General features: G+C 26.8%; 1 protein-coding gene and 1 long non-coding RNA gene across 4 annotated transcripts; both read left to right on the top strand.

The window, feature by feature from the left end:
* Nucleotides 1–2,956: 2,956 nt before the first annotated feature.
* Nucleotides 2,957–9,659, top strand: LOC145958451 (uncharacterized). The gene is made up of 3 exons (XR_014434259.1): nt 2,957–3,516; nt 4,541–8,375; nt 9,400–9,659. It is a non-coding gene; the product is annotated as an uncharacterized LOC145958451 (long non-coding RNA).
* A 6,644-nt stretch (nt 9,660–16,303) lies between these two features.
* LOC109808405 (vesicle-associated protein 2-2) lies at nt 16,304–19,442 on the top strand. Of its 3 annotated transcripts, XM_020371399.3 has the most exons (9): nt 16,304–16,438; nt 16,621–16,684; nt 16,783–16,853; nt 16,954–17,035; nt 17,182–17,297; nt 17,690–17,872; nt 18,129–18,329; nt 18,844–18,921; nt 19,123–19,442. In XM_020371399.3, exons 2-9 carry the CDS (start codon nt 16,636–16,638, stop codon nt 19,234–19,236), a joined length of 894 nt encoding a protein of 297 aa, XP_020226988.1. In that variant the 5' UTR covers nt 16,304–16,438; nt 16,621–16,635; the 3' UTR covers nt 19,237–19,442. The 3 variants fall into 3 exon arrangements, with proteins under 3 accessions (XP_020226988.1, XP_020226989.1, XP_082931993.1); XM_020371400.3 differs by lacking the exon at nt 16,304–16,438 and having other exon boundaries at nt 16,467–16,684; nt 18,135–18,329; XM_083075867.1 differs by lacking the exon at nt 16,304–16,438 and having other exon boundaries at nt 16,468–16,684.
* The last annotated feature ends 4,003 nt before the right edge of the window (nt 19,443–23,445 follow it).

The raw sequence follows: 23,445 nt of genomic DNA, 5'->3' as shown, positions 1-23,445 counted from the left end.
TTGCCTTATTCCCTTATGCTTGTTTTCGTCGTTTTATCTCCGTTTCGTTCCCCTCCGCAAGCCGCCACGCCCGTTTACCACCCTATCTATCATTTCATTAATCAAATTAAATAATACATTTTATTTCATTTTTCACTCTTATAATCATGTTTTTTTCTTCTAATTCTTCTAAATTTATTTTTTAATATCTGTCATTAAAGAAGTTAATCACGAACGGAGTGTATTTTCATAAAATAAAATAATACGTATTATACATGAATTTACGTAACAAAATATTAAGTAACTTTATTACCACAAAATATTAAATAATTTTTTTAATTATAAATATTTATAAATTCAATCTATTCAATATTATTTTAATTTAATAATTTGATTATTAAAATTTAATATATATAATTAAAAAAATTAAATTTAATAAAAATTATTATTTTATAAAAGTTATTTAATATTTTATTATATAAATTTAAATTAATCTATATTAATAAAAAATTATTATATATTAATTTTTGTTTTATATTATAAAGTATCAAATAATTTTTAAGTATTATAAAAATTTATAAATTTAATTTATTTAATATAAATTTTTAATTTAAAAATTAAATTATTAAAATTTAATGTATATCATAAATTATTGAGTATAATAATTCAAACAAAAATTATTCTTGAAATACCTTAATCTTTATCCTTATATTATATTATATTATAAACCAATAAATATAACATTATAAAATGGATCGGACTTGTTGAACTAGTCTGAATTTATCCTATAAATGTGTGTAGACTTTAAATTTTAAGTTCGAATTATATATAGACATATATATAATCCAATTACATAAAATTCATGTAATAAACAGATTTAATTCAGACTAATTAGATCGAGTAACGGACTACCGTCTCCGTATATATCATTCTTAAACACGAGTTAAATTTTTATGTTATAAACACGAGTTTTCATTCTTAAAAATGAAAACATCTCATGTTATAATGCAAGAAGATTATTTGTATTTTAAAAGAATTCGGATAAAAATAACATTTTCACGAAAGCAGACATTCAAGATACATAAAACAGATGAATAATATAATTTTATGAAGTTTGAACACAAGTTTTATATGGGACTAAATCTTAATTTTCCCCCAAAGTCAACTCTCGCATTAGATAATTAACATAAACAAAATACAAATTTGAAGAATTCAAAAGGATGTATCTTAATTCACTTTCTAATAACTTAAGTAACATGCACTGTCTGATACGCAAATCAGGATTTTTAATATAAAGAAAATTGAATTTAGAACTTGTATTCTCCCTACTAGTATAGTGTAGTATGGATCGAGATCAAATTTTATAAATGAATAAAATATGGTCGTAAATGGATAAAATATAGTTAGAAAGGAAATTCTTACGAAAAATGAAGGTTAATTTTTTAATGAAGATTAATTATCAATAAATTTGAGAGATATTTTATGTTAATAATATAATTATAAAACTCTCTAATAGAAATTAAATTAAATACATGGTGTAACAGTGTATTTACGTAGATAATACGATGTAACAACCGTTCCTATATAAGACCATTTTTAATAATATAATTCATTTTTTGTTCTTAATGCATTCTTATTGGTCCCAATATACTATGCAAGATTTAAGAGCTATTTCTATTTTGTCTTTGATGGAAGAAGTTACTCATGTTCTTAATTCAAGTTATGTGAGTTCCATAATGGAACTATTTTCTTCCTTTTTATTATCTAAGAACACATTTTAAAAGCTTTTATATAAAAACGATTCTTACATCGTGACATCTACGTTACATAATATATATTATTTCAATGATAAAATTTGAAAAAAACGATTCTTATATTTAAGAACCTTTATTAGAGATAAAAGAAATCTCAAAAATTAATTATTATCAATAAAATATATTTTTACTTAAATAGATATAAATAAACATGGGGTTATGAATAAATTAAAAACTTTGAGTTAAATTCTTCCATTGAACAAAAATAAAGAGAAAATTTAAATCTTAAATAACATTGAGAGACTCATAAAAATTGGTTTACCGAAGATATTCTAAATAGGCACTTAATTAACACAAGTGATAACATTTTGTGTCATTTATCTAAGCTATTTGTTGTTTGAATTTCAATTTTGTATATAGAATAAACAGTGTTAAAAGGAAAATATTCATTTTGTGTATGTTAATGATTCCCAACAATGATTAAATATTATTTTTTGCAGTAAAATTTTATATTGCAAAATCAATAAAGGGAATCAACATTGACCATGTGCTTGGATTAGTAAATTTAAAATTCCAAATATTTGATGTAATGCCATTTATTCCACATTTTATATTAATCATATAAAATAAAAGGTTTTAAGGATAATATATATGAAGAGAAAGTCCACCAAATAAAATAAAGTCCTCAAAATGGAGATCACATAACAAACTAAAATTGAAATGATGTTCCAACATAAGTGATTAATAAAATAACATCAAATGAACTATAACAATCATCTTAAACATGAATAAGTAACAAAATCCAAATCCTAATTACGTCTTAATGTCACATCTTATTAAAACACAAGTCCAACACAAGATCTAAGTCTTGTCACCAATATTTTTAACATCATGATGACACTCATTAGCAACAACATGCACAATAACACAACAATGAAGAGGAGAGTGATAAACATTTAACTTTTGCAACAAGATGTAGCACATTTAATGAAAAAAAGAGTGAGAAACATATCTGAATAACCAAACACACATAAAAAATATATAACAACAACAATATTGCATAGCATGTTCAGTCATAGAGTCACAATATGTTTCATCACACGAATATTCATTTCACGATTAACACAATATGCACGTGACATTAGTAAAAACACATCTTTGTCTTTTACTTTAAGGCACTAAAGAAACCACTCCTTGAACCCCAAAAAATACTTACTTACTCGTAACATTCTGTAACATCCCAAAAATTTTATTCTTATGTATTGGGATTATTAGAAGGATTATCATATTTTTATACGTATTTTACTATTTACGTATACGTATTTTACTATTTATGTATACGTATTTTTACTATTTACATATACGTATTTTACTATTCACGTATACGTATATGTGAATAGTAAATGGCTGCTAAGGAAACCACGAGGGAAGCAAGTTTCAATTTTTTAATTAATTTTAATATTTTAATGAATAGTGCATAGTAACTTATAATATTATTTTAATGAATAGTGCATAGTGCATAGTAACTTCAAAATTTCTATAAATAGGGGCCTAAGGTTTTGAAAATTTAGAATTCTAGAGAGAAGGAAATTCTGGAGAAATAGAGAGAGAAAGTAAGAGAGAGAAGGAGAAAGAAAAGGAGGTTCTGCTCCAGTGCCGTGTTTAAGGAGAAAGAGGAAGAGATTCTGCCCTAATTCCGATTCCTTTTTAAGGAAAGAGAAGAGGAGATTCTGCCCAAGTTTTTAGAGAGTTATTGCGCTAGTTCCAACTCCTACTTATCCAGGTAAGGGGGGGAGTGGGAAACCTTGCTTGGGGGTGTGGGAATAATTGTTAAATAGTTTGTTTGTTGGATTGGCTCCCGATCTCTTGCTTGCTATTTATTTCTTTGAATATGTATTATTGATGTGATTTGTTTTATATCCTATTTATTTACATATTAGAATCTATTATTTGAATGGAAGGCTAAGCCTCCTAAGTATTTATAAATTTGTAATCTGTTATTTAAATGGAAGGCTGAGCCTCCTTATTATCTTATATTACCTTTTAAGCTTCCTACTTTACTTAAAAGATCTTAATATATTATTATTAATAAATATGTAATTGATGTTAAAAAAGAATAAGTTTTAGAATAAAAATACCTATGCGAACTTATGAAGATCTTATTATGACTTGAGTATATGAAGTATATATGAGACCTATGCGGACCTATGAGGATATGACTGTATGAAATATGTACTCATGACTTGTGACCTACGATCCATGAATGGACCGTTGAACCGTTGGACTATTGGACCGTTGGACTATTGGACTGTTAGACTATTGGACTATTAAAGTTGGATTAATAAAATAAATCATAATTATGAAATATGAATCTTATATGTGTAATATGCTAAATGTTGAGTCTATGAATGTATGACATGCATCATATGCATATATTATTCCAGGTGTGCCGCTGAGGCCGCATACCAGTGATGCTAACAAGGTGTATGATCACCAGTGATAGGTGTGCCTTCGGGACACCAGTGATGTAACATGCTAACGAGGTGTATGAACACCAGTGATAGGTGTACCTTTGGGTCACCAGTGATAAATTCTGAAACTTCCGTATGGCGCCACATGCATACATTAGTGAGTCAAGTCAAGAAAATCATTATACATAAGCATATATGTGAGATTGATTATATATGTGAATTATATTGCGTGTGTGTGTGCTATTTAACTTTTATTTCTTCATCTACAACTGAGTGAGATGTTTCTCACTCCCTTGTTGTTTTTTTTTTCTGTATATGTTTAAATTTATGTTGCAGGTGTTCATCATCATGAGGATGTTGGTGATGAGGCCTAAAGGTTTCTTGGGGCATGCTCTGATAGGATGTGACATCGGGTTTAGCTAGGATTTATCTCATGTTTTTCTTATTCTAAAAACATTTTCTTTTCTTGTGTAATTTAAATAAATTATAAGTTGATTCCTAACTAGGAGGCACTGCCACCTTTACTGGGATTGATTTATAATCTTTGTTTTATTATGACTTCTTAAGTTATATATATATGTTAATGAATTTATGAATGTGCATCTTCTACCTTATGATACTTATTGTTTTATATCAATCTATGAAAATCTTTTATAAATATAGTTTATGTTTATTAATGATGTTGGGGTAGAGGGTGTCACATTTAGTGGTATCAGAGCAGGCCGATCCAATCGGCCGTGAGTTATGAGTCTACTATGCTTGTTTGGTAGATTAATAATGTGATGAGTTGATTGATGTGCTAATGTGATGATTGATTATGTTGTTATTTGTGTGCAATGTGTTCTCAGGATTTGTATGATAGATTTTGATGAATGCTATTTTTGATTGCTTCTTTGATAATCGCTTATTTGTTTGATATTTCTTGCTTACGTAAGAGGTAGTGGTTTAGTGATATCGCTTGTGTTGAAAGCATATGTGTGAATAATAGACGAGATACTGTGCTAATATTATAGGAATTATTGAGGCCTTAGATTTGAATAAGACATAGATTTATTTTAAGTGTACTAAGAGTTTACGATTAGTGAAATTTTTGGAAGCTATAGTTGTAGCGATTGAATTCAAGGATGACATATGTCGAGAAATGGGGTTTTGGTATTTTTTTTTTAAGGAGAAATTGAAGAATTGATGATTTCTAGAATTTGATAGCCGCATATTTTCTAAGTCTTTTTTATACGAATATGTGAATCGTTTGGTTTAAATTTGTGGTGAGAAAATTTGATTTAAATTTGAGGTGGTAAGAAGTAAGTTTGGAAGGATTGAGGTATTTTGTGGCTTAGATGTTGATGCATTAGTGTGTAGGGGATGTTTGCACTCCCGTTATAGTTACTTTGATGAGCAAAGGTCTAGTTGTAAGCATTGAATATATCTGTGGTGATTTTTGAATTTTTAGCTAAGAAGATGATCCTTTTAAATTCTGATGTCTTCATAAGAGTTGTAGTTTAATCACTTAGCTTTCTTTGGTGATAGGTTGAGATCACGTGGGATGTGTTGTTTTCTTTGGTAGTTGTTTAAAAGAGAAGTTAGGCTGTATAATAATGTTTTTGGGTTAGTAGGCAATGCAAGGATAAGAATTGACTTTGTTAAAATATTTCGGTGCGTTATCATATGGATTAAGAGGTTGTTTAAGGTTGTATGATGCTATGTGGTAAAGGTTGTTCATATGGATGGTATATATGAAGGTTTAAAGTAGGTATTCGAATATGATTTAATATGCAGGTAGGTTGATATGTGGATAGATGACCTTAGGGATCAATTGGTGAATGTAGTGTGGTTAGTAAAAGTGATCTTAGGGTATGATATGATCATATTGCAGTTAAGGGTGGAGATATATTCAAGACGGATGTATGTTGAGTTATCAAAGTATTATTATTTTATTTTATCTTATTTTTATTGATTGAGTGATTGCTTGTTTAATTGATTAATTTATTTTTATTGTATGAGATAAGTTTTCTTGTCCCTATAAATTCCAGTTGAGGTAAACATGGATATGACTCATATAGAAGTTGTGTTTAAGTGGGGAGATATCTAATCCAGTTAGTGAAGATAAGAGTTTTATGATATTAGTTTATTATTATTGGAGATTTATTAAAGGAATTTTTAAGATAGCATTGCCCTTAACTATATTCACTAAGAGGGGTATTGTCTTTATGTGGGATAGTAGGTATGAGAGTAGTTCCAACTCTTAAGGCAAGATTGACTAATGTTAATACTACTAGATTTTAGTAAGTCTTTTGTGGTATATATTTATGTTCCTAAGGTAGGTTTGGATAGAATGTGAATGCAAAATGGATCAAATAATAGCTTATACTTCTAGAAAATTGAGAATTCATGAGAGGAATTACCTTACCCATGACCTTGAATTGGAGACATTACCTATATGATTCTAAGCTTGAGGTATTCAGTTTTAAATATCTATTGACCAAAAGAGATAGTTAGAAACTTCTTAAGAAATAAGATTTTGATCTTATTAGTTATTTGGCCAAAGCCATTGTGGTAATTAATGTTTTGATTAGAAAACCTTTATATTTTCCTTATGATTAGAAAGATGGATCTTTTTAAGAATTTAAGTCTGACTTGTGAGATTACTCCTAGTGGTGAAAAATTAGGTATGATTCGAATAACAAGTGGATCATTGAGAGAAATTGGAGAAATACAATTAGTTGATTCATATTGGTAACAAGATATGAGGATATAGAATAAGGTGATGGATAGAGGTTTGACTTGGTTGTAGATGGAATAGTAAAATTAGTGATTTGATATGTGTATCTAGTTAACATGCTTAGGTGTTTGATCTTTATAGATGATTATAGAAGTAATATCAATATTGTGATAGATCCCTTGATTACGATGATCACTAATATATTATTTTTGATTATTTAAGAATTGGATTTGATTGAAGAATTTAGAGACTTATGATTGATGTGTGAGATTACCTCTAGGAATATTGAATTGAGTATGATTGAAAATAACTAGTGAATTAGTGAATAAGATTATAGAAGCTCAGGGGTTAGAGCCTTTCCTAGTGAACCAAGTGGAAAATATTAGTAGGAATATGATTAACATTTTCTAAATAGAAATTGATGTTGTTTTGAGATGCAAGAATAAATTTGGGCGCTTAGTAATTTTGAATTAAGAAAAATGATTTTAGAGGAAGAATATAAGAGTACTCTTTTATTTAAGAACTACTACGATGTATCAGAGGAGCGCAGCGGAAGTATTGTGACCTATGATGAAGAGAGGAGTGAAGCAATTGTATACTTGTGATTAGCATACTATAAGTCTTTAAGAATTTTGTAGCACTTGGACGCTCCATGTTGGAAGTAAAATGGTGAATGGATAAGACTTTAGTGATAGATTTGTCTGAGACACTTAAGAGATTGATTTTGTTTATATGGATAGGCTTGTCAAGGTTATTTGTCTTACCCTTAGAAATCATTTGATGAAATTGATAGAGTTGTATAAGTAAGGTAGTGAGGTTGCATAAGAATTAGAAGTAAGAAGCGAAGAGTTTATCATTGCAAAAATTTCGAGGACGAAATTTCTAAAAGGAGGGGAGTAATGTAACATCCCAAAAATTTTATTCTTATGTATTGGGATTATTAGAAGGATTATCATATTTTTATACGTATTTTACTATTTACGTATACGTATTTTACTATTTATGTATACGTATTTTTACTATTTACATATACGTATTTTACTATTCACGTATACGTATATGTGAATAGTAAATGGCTGCTAAGGAAACCACGAGGGAAGCAAGTTTCAATTTTTTAATTAATTTTAATATTTTAATGAATAGTGCATAGTAACTTATAATATTATTTTAATGAATAGTGCATAGTGCATAGTAACTTCAAAATTTCTATAAATAGGGGCCTAAGGTTTTGAAAATTTAGAATTCTAGAGAGAAGGAAATTCTGGAGAAATAGAGAGAGAAAGTAAGAGAGAGAAGGAGAAAGAAAAGGAGGTTCTGCTCCAGTGCCGTGTTTAAGGAGAAAGAGGAAGAGATTCTGCCCTAATTCCGATTCCTTTTTAAGGAAAGAGAAGAGGAGATTCTGCCCAAGTTTTTAGAGAGTTATTGCGCTAGTTCCAACTCCTACTTATCCAGGTAAGGGGGGGAGTGGGAAACCTTGCTTGGGGGTGTGGGAATAATTGTTAAATAGTTTGTTTGTTGGATTGGCTCCCGATCTCTTGCTTGCTATTTATTTCTTTGAATATGTATTATTGATGTGATTTGTTTTATATCCTATTTATTTACATATTAGAATCTATTATTTGAATGGAAGGCTAAGCCTCCTAAGTATTTATAAATTTGTAATCTGTTATTTAAATGGAAGGCTGAGCCTCCTTATTATCTTATATTACCTTTTAAGCTTCCTACTTTACTTAAAAGATCTTAATATATTATTATTAATAAATATGTAATTGATGTTAAAAAAGAATAAGTTTTAGAATAAAAATACCTATGCGAACTTATGAAGATCTTATTATGACTTGAGTATATGAAGTATATATGAGACCTATGCGGACCTATGAGGATATGACTGTATGAAATATGTACTCATGACTTGTGACCTACGATCCATGAATGGACCGTTGAACCGTTGGACTATTGGACCGTTGGACTATTGGACTGTTAGACTATTGGACTATTAAAGTTGGATTAATAAAATAAATCATAATTATGAAATATGAATCTTATATGTGTAATATGCTAAATGTTGAGTCTATGAATGTATGACATGCATCATATGCATATATTATTCCAGGTGTGCCGCTGAGGCCGCATACCAGTGATGCTAACAAGGTGTATGATCACCAGTGATAGGTGTGCCTTCGGGACACCAGTGATGTAACATGCTAACGAGGTGTATGAACACCAGTGATAGGTGTACCTTTGGGTCACCAGTGATAAATTCTGAAACTTCCGTATGGCGCCACATGCATACATTAGTGAGTCAAGTCAAGAAAATCATTATACATAAGCATATATGTGAGATTGATTATATATGTGAATTATATTGCGTGTGTGTGTGCTATTTAACTTTTATTTCTTCATCTACAACTGAGTGAGATGTTTCTCACTCCCTTGTTGTTTTTTTTTTCTGTATATGTTTAAATTTATGTTGCAGGTGTTCATCATCATGAGGATGTTGGTGATGAGGCCTAAAGGTTTCTTGGGGCATGCTCTGATAGGATGTGACATCGGGTTTAGCTAGGATTTATCTCATGTTTTTCTTATTCTAAAAACATTTTCTTTTCTTGTGTAATTTAAATAAATTATAAGTTGATTCCTAACTAGGAGGCACTGCCACCTTTACTGGGATTGATTTATAATCTTTGTTTTATTATGACTTCTTAAGTTATATATATATGTTAATGAATTTATGAATGTGCATCTTCTACCTTATGATACTTATTGTTTTATATCAATCTATGAAAATCTTTTATAAATATAGTTTATGTTTATTAATGATGTTGGGGTAGAGGGTGTCACACATTCCACTAAAAGTTTTTTTTAAGAAACCTACTCGGGATAACAACTAGTACATAGAATTAAGAAACAAATTCATTTGATGTGCATAATAGACTTGAGAAGGTGAATTAACCATGTAGTTTAACCTTTAATTTTAGGAAGATGACAATCAACTCAATTCTTATAAAGTTGTCTTGAGGTTACCACAAATGTCAATAACCTTTTTTTTTTTTGCAAAAAAAAACGTCATTCAAAAGTTCTTAAAGTTTGGTGTTCAATGTGTGAAGAATGATATATATAATTTTATTAACTTAAATAATCAATTATTTATATAGATAATCGATTATCTTATTCTTGACAATTATAGAAATCAATCTTAAACAATTTAATCGATTATTTTTTACAATAATCACAATTCTATAATATGTTTTTTTTATAAATAATCGATTATTTTGTCAAATAATCGATTATTACAACAACATAAGCAAATCATCCAATTCATAATTTCAATTGGTAAAAATGTTCCAAAGGTTGAATTACACATCTATAAATCATAAATCACACATTTCCATATACTAGTCCCAAATTCCAATTTTCTTGTAATAACTCATCATGTACATCCCCTTGGGTTCTTGTGAAACTCATTGACAATTCAATATCAATGAGATCGGTAAATTACACATAATTAAATATACACGTTGATCAATAACATCAATAAAAGTATTAAAGAATCACATGGATAAAGAAATACAAGTTAAGTTCAATAATTAAGATTTTTCCTTCATACAACCCATACAAGATTAAAGATCAATCTCACTACTCAACATATATTAAACATCTAACATTAGATGTAAGGCTTTCAATAGTCTATGGTTTAGAACACAAAGTGTAAAAAGAAAATAACGAGAAGCATGAACGTAAAACTAACCTAATCCCTTTTAACACCCTAACCCATATTTAACTTGATAGTAAAACTTGTTAACTAAAATTATACGTCCCTTACCTCAAATATTAAAATAAAATATAATTACTAAAAACCATGTTTTCATACAAACGAGTTGTCCTTATTTAAATAAATCCAATTAATTATTGTAAAACTATAATTAATTTATTAATAAATATCTTTAGATGTTACACTGAATATCCAAACAAAACATTTAATGTTAAAATATTTTAATTATTCCCTTAAAATATATCACCTTTAATAATTATCTCTAGTCGATTATGAAAAAGATATTTTTTGATATGCTTTATTCTTGATAATGTAAAACCTTCATATTTTACATGTTTATCATTCCCATGATAGATAATGGTTATTTTATATTCCTATAAGAATGAAAGTTATTATTATTTTTTTAATAATTACATCTTCCCACTTTTTCATTTCACATTGTTTTACTATTTTATATATATATATATATATATATATATATATATTTATTTATTTATTTATATATATATATATATTTTCCCTTCTAAAACTAATAATGTGAAACAAATTCATAGAAATAACATTTTTAAGTATAATATTTTTAAGAATGAGATTTTCAAAAAAATACAATAGTATATACGTAAAAACAAACGCTCAATGAGATTTACTAACATGTACTTGTTACTTAGAATTTAATAAGTTACATATTATGTTTTTTTATAAAATAAAAATATAAATTATTAAAAAATTATTTTTAAAAAACAAGTATAGATAAAAAAATAACCTCAAACGTGTGATTCAGCGGTAAGAATTGACGCTTAAATAAGATCAGGAGTTTGAATCCTGCCTTATGTATACAGTCGTGTTAAATTTTGGGATCAATTATTCAATCTTTTGAAGTGTCTTCAATGTAGCGAGGAGATTAGTTACTGCTATAGGCCCTACTCTGGTAGATAAAACTTATAAACATGTCTCTTCGTGTAGAAAGCTTACGGTCCACCTAATTTGGCTCGCAACAATGAATACTACTTGGCCTATAGAAAGGGTAATATATAGCCACTTCCCAACCACAATCATTTTTCTCTCCCTATCTAAAAAAGATATATTATTTCGATATTTTTTCCTTTACATGCAACAATGTCGTTCAACAATATCTATAGATGGACACCAAAGATTGTACATCATTTATGATTTTTTAATCGATTAACTCATCATTTTTTTTCTGTTCCATCAAGAATCATCCAGATATCTCGTAAAAAAAAGACGAGTACTTATATATATTTTTTCAATTGTCACCTTTTGATTTTTGAATAAATTGAATTTAATTTTAATCTCTAAATTTTTTTCATAAAAAAAATTATTTTAAAGAATTAACAATATTAATAAAATAAAAAATTTAAAGACCGAAAGTGAAAAGTTGATAAAAATTCAAGAATTAAAACCAGTAAAATATTTATTTAGAGATTTAACGTAAAAATTAACAAAAGTTCATAAATTAAAAATATATTTAATTGAAAAAAAAACCGATCCGGATATACAAGAAGTTTAAAAATAATTTATTCTTTGACGGTATAAATAATACTACTATTTTAGTAAAAAATTGAATAATCTTTTTTTGTGAGGAAACTATTTTAATTCTTAACAAATATTAAATAATGTTAATTTTATATTTTATTTCATTAATTTAAATCAATATATAAATTATTTTTATAATTATTTGTCAATTTAAATTAATAAAATGAAATATTAAATAATTTATAAATTTATCTATGTATTAAATTTTTTATTTTAATATTTAAATTTGTTTTAAAATATAAATTATTAAGTGAATAAATTTAAATAAACCTACTCATTTTAAAGAGAGATCCACTTACTTCACTCAATAATCCTAAATCTTAATTCATAATATTTCTCATCAACAATCATTTTAGTACTCAAAATTACAATAATAAAAATCAAAATGATCGATATTAAAAAATTAAAATGATAACTTTTACGACTAAAATATTAAATTAATTGATAATTATAATTTAAAAAACTATTTTGACATATTAATCTAACAGTATGACAGCGTACTACGAGAGATTAATTAACTCTTAATTAGGTATTGGTAGGCAGGTGGGCATTACTTTGGTGTACCTACTTTTTCTGCCATCTCTCTGTATCCTCAATGCGACATACGGATTAGGAAATTAATTTTTATGTCCTTCTTTTTAGTTAATGAATCGTCCTCAACAAAAAAATCTCCCTACTTAATCTTTGTATTTCCATCACTTTCTTTTTCAAATTACTATGTGTTAATCTGGTACTAGTTTATTTGAAAATATGTAGAAAGTAACATGATGAAAATTTGTTTTTGGTGTGTGAATTAGAGAATATTCATGACAAAGTAAAAAAACTATATATAGGAAGAACTTATAAATTATATTGAATAAAATAAATTTATTTAGTATACCAGTTTATTTTAAGATATTTTTAGAACAATTTTAATGTTTTTTTTAAATAAATAACTCACTTTATTTCTTTAAGTAGATTCATTTATATTATTTCATTTTTAAACAACTTATTTCATTTTCACTTAAATCAAGTTTTCTTTTTTATCTAAATACTACTTACAAATATATTTGTTTTCTTTTCAATATAAGAACTTACCAAAAAAAAAAATTACTTTTATAAGCTTCTCTTTATAATTTTAAGCAACTCAAAGTAATATTAAAATAATATTTTATTATTAAAAAATTCATAAGCAATTTTCAATGAAAATGTTCCTATAAAATATTAACTTTTTTTTTTTTTTTCATTTTCATCTCGTGATTTTATTTAAGGATTATATACTTTTTGGCTTGAACTTTTGTTATATTTTTTTAGTCTTTGAACATTTTTTTTATTAGTTTTAATTTTTGAGTTTTTGTCGATTTTTACTTTTAGTCAATAAACGTTTTATTCTATTAATATTTTGATTTCTCACGTCAAATTTTTTTAATTTGTTCATAAAAAAATTATAGAAACTAAAATCAAATAAAATTTGGTCAGAAACAAAAATAAAATTTGACAAAATTTCATAAACTAAGAACATATCTAATCTTTAATTTAAAATTTTCTTTTACCTCAAGTAACCAAAATACGTTTTTTTATATTATTTTTCATTTATCACTTAATTTATCAAGTAATTTTATTAAACATGATCGAATTAATTGACTAGCTTATAAATCATTAGATTTTCAACTTTTAACTTATAATTTCGGCTATCATATAAGCGTTGAATTGCCAAATTAGTTTTACAAACACACACAAATTTGTTTCTTTGAATTGCTTGTACTTAATCATTGTTTAATTGCATGAATACTATAATTACGTGGCATCCTCACAAAAATATCCTCATGGAAATTCAAGTTCATATTATTTTCATTGTATGTAGAGGGTTGAAGTAGATATATAACATAAAAATCGAAAAGTTTAGTGATTTGATAGTGTTGAAATAAGCAAATAGAGAATGAGACCCAATTTCTCTCTTTACTAATTTTCTTTAATTGATTTCTCTATATTTTATTTTTGAGTCTTTGACTTATTTTTTTTCCATCGTACGAAATATACCCTTAACTTCCTCTAAGTATGGTAAGGAAAGAAACTTATGGTTGCTTGCGAAACTACTTTTGTTGGAGCAAGTATGATTTGATTACATTTTTAAAAATAACTTTGTATGATGGTATTTTTGAGAGAATCGAAATCAAACAAAATGAGGAGATAGATACTATGATTCTCATTGTTACTTTTTAAAAGACGACGCAGGAAAAAAAGTGGTTAAAATCTGAACTAAAAGAAATGAATTAATAATCTTTGTGTGAGCTTTTATTTAGTCGATTAGCTGTCATAGTGTATACAAATGAAATTGAATAAACAAAAAGAAAGGATAAAGAAGTTTTTTTTTTGTTAGCTGCTTTATTGTTCATGATTTCGGTTCGGGCTTTGTTTAATCAATCTTCTTTAATTCATTTTTGTGATTTTCTACTACGTTGTTACATCAGTTCCCACCATCTTCAATCAACGAAAGAAAAGGAGGATAGAAAAAAAAAGGGTGATTACTTTTTAAATGCCATTTCTACCTTTGTGTTCACTTAATTTTAAAGGAAAAAAAAATTATTGAAAAGAGAAACTATACACAGCAAGATAATAGTTAATGTCCTTCCACTCTGTTTCTCAGTTGTTCACTTGTTTTTACCATGTCAAGTTTTTGTTTGTTTTAAGTTAAGAATTATTTATTTATTTTATTTACATTTTTTTGATAACATTTCAATATAACTATATAGTTAAAAATAATTCAAATACAAATTTAATCGTATCTGCCGGTTCATTATGAAAATCAACATTAATATAATTTATTATAAATTTTAATCATATAAAATATATCTTTATCTTGTAAATTAAACAATTTAAAATACTAATTTAAAAATAAACAGAAAATCTTTTGTTAGGTAACTAAACTTAAAAAATTTATAATTAAATTCTTGATCTTTTATAATTTTTTTAATTGAGTTTTTATGATTAGTTTATGGCGATTTTAAATCATTACAAAAGTAAAAATTATAATTATTTTATTGATTTTAGAGATTTAATTATAAAAATTGCAAGAAAATCAAGATCTAATTACATTTTTTAATCAAATTATGAATAAAAAATATCTCATGCAGTTAATTAATTAAAAAAACCACTAAAATAATTATTATAAATTTAACTAATGTATCGTATACCATAATTTATGATTAAATAGCAAGATAACAATTTTGGTTTACATTTCGAATGTGTTAGGGAGAATTTTGGCATCAATAGTAGTTTTATAGAATTTGAACAGAATTATCTCTAACATAGAATATCCGTGAGCTAGACAAATTTCTTTATTTAAATAAGAAAAAAATAATAAAAATAAAAAATTAGAATTTAGAAAACTTATTATGTAATTTAATATGATGAATATTTAAAATATTACATGAAAAAGTGAAATAAATACGAATAGTATTAAAGTTAGAAAAGAAGGTGGTGGTGGGGAAATGATGGCCTGCACTGTAGCAACGTGACTTTGACAGAGAATTCGCAACGTTCCTTTCCTCAGATCATTTTTCATCATCATATCTCCAAAATAACTCTTCTTAGTGTGTAATATTATTCTAATTTAATCTATCATCTGCTCGGATTCATATACATGTAGATTCATTTATTTGAATTGTTTAATTTGACAGATATGAATTGATTGCACTGATTTTGAATTAATCAAACTTCTTTTAGTAGAAATATTGCAGTCCATTCTGTCAGGGAGAAAAAAGAGAAGAAATACTGAAGTCCAGGTAAGTTTTTTAATGTCACTGTACAATTTTTCATGCTAATAAATGGAATTTATTAGAAATACCTGGAAAATGTGTTTTTGTTTTTAAAAAAACAAATGATTTTGCTAATGTGAGCGTGTCAGTCGTGTGATTGTGTTGTTTTCCCCCTGAGAAATTTGCTAATGAATTTTAATATTTGTAATGTAATCATTTAAAATAATTGACAATTAATGTTGTCTTTAATATTTAAAAAAAATGTTATACGATCATAAATAAAAATAAAAATATTTGGCAAATATGGATATATAATGAAAGAAATGATTAGTAGTAAAGGTGAGAGATGGGTAATAAGAAAAGGAAAGTGAGGAGAATGGGTAGAAGCGCAGAGTGTGAGTGAGGGCCCAGTGGCGTAACCGACGACACGACGCCAACCATCCCATTCCAAAGTAACAACTCACAACAAACAAGTCACAAGTCACAAGTCACAACTCACAACTCACAACTCACAACTCACAACTCAACTCAACAACAACACTTGTTCATTCTTTCTTTTTCTTTTCTCACCATTCAAACAATTAGGGTTGTATGTAATAACTCTCATTTCTTTCTTCTTCTTTTTCTTCTTCAGTTTCACATAACAGCCATGACTACAGAACTTCTTCAAATCGAACCCGCCGACCTCCGATTTCTCTGTAAGTCTCTCTTCTCTCTTTTTTCTTCTTTCTTTCTTTTCCAATTAACTAAACCATTGCCTTACCTTTCCATTTCCAATCATCATCACACCACAAAGTCGAATTAAAGAAACAAAGTTCATGCTTGGTTCAACTCCGGAACGCCACTCATCACTATATTGCTTTTAAGGTACTCTTAATCGCTCTGCATTTTCTTTCTAATCAACATTCAACAATCACTCAAATGCCAATGTATCTATATTCTCTAATTTACTACTCTCTACTCGCAGGTAAAAACGACGTCGCCCAAGAAATATTGCGTCAGGCCCAACATTGGCATCATCAAGCCCAATCAAAAATCTGATTTTACTGGTATCTTCTCGCTATCTTCTTCTTCAAGCTTAAATTCAATGTATACGTTACCTGTGTTTTTTAAAAAAAGGTTAAATTCACATATGCGGTTTATGGTTTATAGTAACCCTTTTTAAAGGCTGTTGCGATGTGTCTTGTGGATGCAGTTACTATGCAAGCTCAGCGCACGGCACCGCCTGATATGCAGTGCAAAGACAAATTTCTGATTCAGAGCACAGTTGTCCCGTTTGGGACTACAGAAGATGACATTACGTCTGATATGGTAAGCTTATAATATTCATGGAAAATGTTTGGTGGACAATCCCATTCGATGTTGAGCGTAGACATTAGGAAAGAAAAGTGATAGATGTGATGCGGTTGAAATTAGGAGTCTCAAGAACTCTCAAAGGAAAATAGAAAGCTAGTGTCATGATAAAAAAGATGAAGACAGTGAGATGGAAAAAAGGTGAATGTGTGGAGATAGTGTTCTGAATGTCTATAAAACAGAGTTCATTATTTATCTGTTTTCTCCCTGTTTTGAGACGCCTGCGATATGTTGTGAAGGATAAAGATGTAATTCAATTGTCCAACTCTTTTTTTCTTTTTTCTTTTTTTCCTTTAAATTATTTGTTTTTGAGTAGGTTGAATGATTTTAAATTCCTTCTCATTCGACAGTTTGCAAAAGACAATGGAAAGTATATTGAGGAGAAGAAACTAAGGGTAATCCTCATCAGCCCACCATCTTCTCCGGTGTTGCTTCCAGTAAATGCTGATATGAAGCATGATCCATCCAACGAAATTAATGTGCAAAAAGATAGGGTGCCCAGTGGAGTTGAAAACATACCTCCCCCTCGTAGAGTGAGTTCCTCCCCTTCCATGCTTCCTTTTCAATTATGAAGATACGTATCCATTTTTTGTGGAAATATATTGTACACTTGTAGTTGTAGTATACTATGAAAAACAAGTTAACTTTGTGTGTGTCAGCTATCCAATAGCAGCCACCCTTTGGTGAATCTGAAACATGTTAATCTTAGTTCAATATGGCAATAGCATATAATGTCCTGTTCCATTGCTTGATAGATAATAACTCTCTCTACCATCTATTATTTTCAAGGATCAGGTTTCTGAGGAAGTTAAAGGTTTGGAAACAGCACAGGATACTAAGGAGGGTAGAGCTGATGAGGATATTGTCCCAAGACAAGTTGAGAATGTTGGTGACATGAAGCCAGCAAAAGGTGATGTGGAGTTGAATTTAACTAACGAATCTGAGGAATCGAAGTCAAAGCTTAGTATAATGGATTCGAAGCTAAGAGAGGTTAGACTTGACCTCCTGTCACAGTCTTTTTTATATTTAGTTTGCTAGGCCATGTTCCACTTTGTTATAATTCACTCAATTTTCCTGCCAAACTATCTGAAATTGATTACACTATATTATGTGGGAATTAATGGAGAAAATAATCATAAAGTTTGTTATTAAGATATCTAATATTTGATTGAATAAGCATATTACTAGTTTTATAAAAATAAGGCCATAGTAATATCATAGTACCATATTGTTCTAGTTCTCAATGAGCCAAAACAGAGGAACGATTGTCAAACTCCATCTTCTTCAGTATCATTCAAGTTAACATGCATTTGTTTCTGTATATTCTAGTTCTATAAGTTGGCACTAAAGGTTGTAATGTGCTTATGCTATGTCAGTGTCGTTTACAAAGATGTTATCCCGAGCTTATGGTCAAGATCTAGAGGCAGTTCCTTAAGTTGCACCTTTTTATTTGTTTTAAACTTCATAGATGGAAGCAATGAACATGTAGTTATAATTTTTGCAGGCTGAGGTAACCATCAGGACGCTGAATGAAGAGAGGCGCAGGAACACTCAAGAAAAAGATTTGCTTAAGAAAGAGTTGGTAGGTTTTGTATGTGTGTGTGTGTTTTCCATGTTACAAGTCTAATTTTCCGATTAATGGTATGGTGATTCTGATTGGCATTAGGTACCAACATTAGGTTTTTGAAATTTTCATCTCTTCTCTCTCTTTAAAGCAATGCAATATACATATTTTTTCGGTGATTGACTATTGTTTGATATCAAAATTTTCATTTTTTATTAGGAGGTGTTGAAGAGGAAAATGAATACGAAAGGAGTTCGGTCCGGCTTTCCATTTTTGTTTGTTTGCATGGTTGCTCTTATCAGCGTGGCAGTTGGATATTATATTCATCCATAAGGGAGAAAACTGCGTGTATAGATAGCAGACGTTCCAAAATCATGGATTTCTCCGTAGTGACTAGAGAGAGGATGGTTCAATGTTTATTGTGATGGTTTTACTCAGCAAATGTTAATGTGATATGGGAAACTGTGAATTGCATGTAAAGTGAACTAAGCCTTTTAATAGAAGTATAATAAACAGCGTTCTGATATCTTGAGCCAAAATCATTGGCCTGTTCGTTAACTTTTCAAGAAATGCTTCCCTTAAAATCCGTGAGAGACACATCAGACCAGAGGACTATATTCTTCCAAATACCTTTATGAACTTTCCAGCTTTTTTTCTTTAATTGATTGAACTTTCTCGTTTCGATTAAAGGAAATATCACCTAAAAGTCGTGTAAACTAGCTGGAGGTAAGTTAAGAACTGGTATATTAATTGATTGAATGAAGTGGTTGGTAAATTAATTGTTAAATTAGTTAATATGTATAAAATAGCATGAAAGATTTATTTATGTTGTAAATAATGATTTGTGATTAAATGATAGTATATAATTTTCTTACTCTTTATTTTATTTTGTTTGATGTTTAAGTAAATAAAATTGTTTTATTTTAATTGTCATTATTTTATAATGTCAATAAAACATTAATGGTATATATATATATATATATATATATATAGATAAATAGATAGATAGATAGATAGAGATCACAAATATTCTCTATTTTTATTCAAGTCATGTAATACTATTATAAATGATAAAGTTGAATATTTAATACAACAATAATATATAAATTAAAAAAAGTAAGAAGAGTGAAACAAAATTAAAATAAAGGTGTTTGGTTTAAAAAGTAGGAAAGATATAAAAAAGAGAAATATAAAAAAAATTAAAATTTAGATTTAATCAGCTAAATCAAAATTTTAATTGATTAAACTAAAAAAGTGTTCGTTTCCCAGTGAAAAATTGATGTACACTTATAGATTCACTAGTATTTTATGTAAAATCTTTTTTTTTTTTTATAATAATTTTTACACTTTTCACATTTAATTTTCTTTGATATTTTGTCGATAAATAAAAAGGGTTAAGACTCAAATTTGTATATCTCCGCATACTAATTTCCACACAACCAGAAGAAAGAAGTTTTATTTTTCAGTTATTTCTTCACTGACTCTCCTCCCCCCTTATTTTTGGCGCTAATAAATGGATGCTAAATATTTTTGTATTTCTATATGTTTAGTTGATTGAACAGTTTGCATAAGTTATAATAACTGTGATCCGACTTATATGCTTAAAAAATATTTTTTCTATCATATCCTTAATAGTTTAATATAGAGTGAGAAAAATATAAAAAAATGAGTAATAAATTAAAGAAAATCAAATTAATATGAAAGATAATTGATATATTAGAAAATTTAAAAAAATATGAAATGAAATCTAAAATATTAATTGAATTTATAAATATTTGTAAGAAAATCACAGAATGATATTTCTTGAATATCTGATTCTTAAGGATAACTAAAATATATTTGATTTGTTGTATATGTGTTTAATAATTTTTTAAATATTGTTCAAAAATTATTTTTTTTATTACACAAAATAAATAAGTAAAATTAGTATGATATTTTTACGAAGTAAAACCTTTTTTTTTGAAAGATCTTTTTTTTTTTTGAAATTAGAAATGTTAGATTTTTTATGAGGAGCTTATGTAAGAAAATTAATAAAAATTAATTTTTTTAGAAATATCCTAAAAAAAGTTATTTAAATAAATCATATACCAAAATTTAATATTTTCAACTTCAAATCCTAAAAAAAAATAATTTCATATACCAAACACACCTAGATGTCCAACAAAATATAACGAACCTAATTATATTTTAATGACAAAATAAATTGCTCATATTGATGCTATTTATTATACAATTTTGATAATTAATATTAATTTTGATATTAGGTAGTAACATTAGTTGTTTTTTTTTGTTTTTGTTTTTTTTTTTAACTTGTACATATCACAATTATTTTCTGCCGGAAGTAATTCTATTTGAATTGGGTAGTAATTAAGTATTATAATATTAGTTATGTTCATTTTTTTTATTTATAAATTAGTTAGTTCAAAATATATTTCACGATCAATAGTAATTAGAATGATGATTTTATAAATAGATAGTTAAATTTAAAATAATTCATAATATGTCATTTTAATTAATAATTATATATAATTAAATATTAATTTTGATATTAAGTATTAATATGTTATTTATTATATAATTCTGATAATTAAATATCATTTTGATATCAAATAGTAACATTAAATACTATTTAATGAATATTACTATTAAATAGTATCATTTTGCAGTTAAAAAAAATTAAATATTCCTTTGCTACTTTTGCTCATTTTTTTTAATAATAGTTACTTTAAATTATATTTCATGAATAATGGTGATTAAAATAATAAATTTATAAGTATTAATTTAAAATAAATTATAATGTTATTTCAATTAATAATTTAAAAAGATAAAAAATTATAGATAAATTTTATCGGTATATATATATATAGATTATATATATATATATATATATATATATATATATATTTATATACTTTATTTTTAATTTAATTATTTAAATATATTTCACAGACAAATTAACTAAAAGTAATTATTTCGTAAATATGTAGTTAAATTTAAAAATATTATATATTATTAACATGAGTTGTTGATGAATATTTGAGTTTTACAGAAGTCATTCATCAAATTTAGTTGACCTAATTATATTTAGCATATTATATTATCGAATACATAACTATTGGCCTAATCAGATTTAACAAATTTAATTATAATAAATTATCATTTAATAATATTAAAACAAATAATGAAATCTTTTTAAACTCAAAACTATTGATTGAAATCAAACCAAATTGCAGTTTTTGATTTCTAATTTAAAATTTTGTTGTTGGTATTATAATTTTAATTAACAAAAAGTTTATTTATTTTATTTATGTAATTTTAGTTCATTTATTTATTAATAGTTAATTGACATGTTGATACAACACTTTAATGATGACATGAGTTAATGACATGGTAGTTCACATGATATTAATGTGACATATATTTTTACCATTATGTTATTAATATGAAATATTTATCAAATTTGTTGATAACTAATTTTCTTCATAGAACTTAATTGGTTATCTTTAGAGGAGTCTCCCTCTCAATCACGTATTTTTTATACATATAATTTGAATCCAAAACCTTACTTAAGATGACTGAGTCTAATACAACTCGAATGCTAGTACAATATTAATGAGAGAAATATAAGATATAAGAAAATAGTAAAAAATGGTTTAAAGCAATGTTTTAAAAATCGACTCAAACCGGGAATAAAAAATCCAATCGATTTGAGTCTTAAATTGGATAATTTATGTATTTGACCCATTTTTAATGGGGTATGAACCAACCAATTTTTTTTGTTGATCCAATGGATCGGAGGATCACAACTTGAGTTGATTCAACCAATGAAAATGTTTTTAAAAAGAAAATGAAGAAAACTTGCACTACATGGGAATCAAACTCATGTTTCTGGGTATGAAAAGAGACTTATTAGCCTCTACACCAACATTAATACAAACCAGTTTAGTTGTTGTAAAGAGAAGAAAAAGAAAAGAAAAAGATAATAACACAAGTCTTATTATCTCTTTCTTATCAATAGTAGTTCTTTATTATACCATATTGGTATGATATAAATGACAAATAGTTATGTGATTTGAGTAAATGGTTAGATTTTCATTCTCAAATTTATATGCATGAAAAATATTTATTTAAAGAATCTAATTCATTAATTGGATTTAGTCTTTGACTCTCAACTAAAATATCCTAGATACAATAATTTTTTTATATTATATATCACAGAAAATTGATTGAAATCATGAGGCAAGCTCAATTATATAATAATTTTTCACATTTTATACTATTAAATAGAACATAAAATTAAAATTCTTGAATTCTAATTCACTTCTATTGTAAAATTTATCTTAAGATACGAGAGATTGATATTATACTTCTAAGTTTGTATTGTCTGTGTTAAAATAATATTTGATTAGTAAACATTACGTTCTAAAAATGTAAATTAGTCTTTAATTATCAAAATTTTAAGAATATATGAATATGTAGATCAATCAAAACAATAAAGAAAGAGTTAATTATCCCTACACTGCCAGTGTAAAGTTTTTTACC

Source organism: Cajanus cajan, chromosome 5, assembly GCF_000230855.2.
Source record: "Cajanus cajan strain Asha chromosome 5, NIPB_CcT2T_4, whole genome shotgun sequence".
NCBI classification, from domain to species: Eukaryota; Viridiplantae; Streptophyta; class Magnoliopsida; order Fabales; family Fabaceae; genus Cajanus; species Cajanus cajan.
This window is presented reverse-complemented; position numbering and strand designations above follow the sequence as displayed.

What these genes read in the sequence shown, in the direction of transcription:
- LOC109808405 (XM_020371399.3), top strand. Translation starts at nt 16,636, where the DNA reads ATGACTACAGAACTTCTTCAAATCGAACCCGCCGACCTCCGATTTCTC. An exon ending in ATCACTATATTGCTTTTAAG is followed by an intron (nt 16,854 to 16,953) that starts GTACTCTTAATC and finishes CTCTACTCGCAG; the next exon opens with GTAAAAACGACGTCGCCCAA. An exon ending in ATTTGCTTAAGAAAGAGTTG is followed by an intron (nt 18,922 to 19,122) that starts GTAGGTTTTGTA and finishes ATTTTTTATTAG; the next exon opens with GAGGTGTTGAAGAGGAAAAT.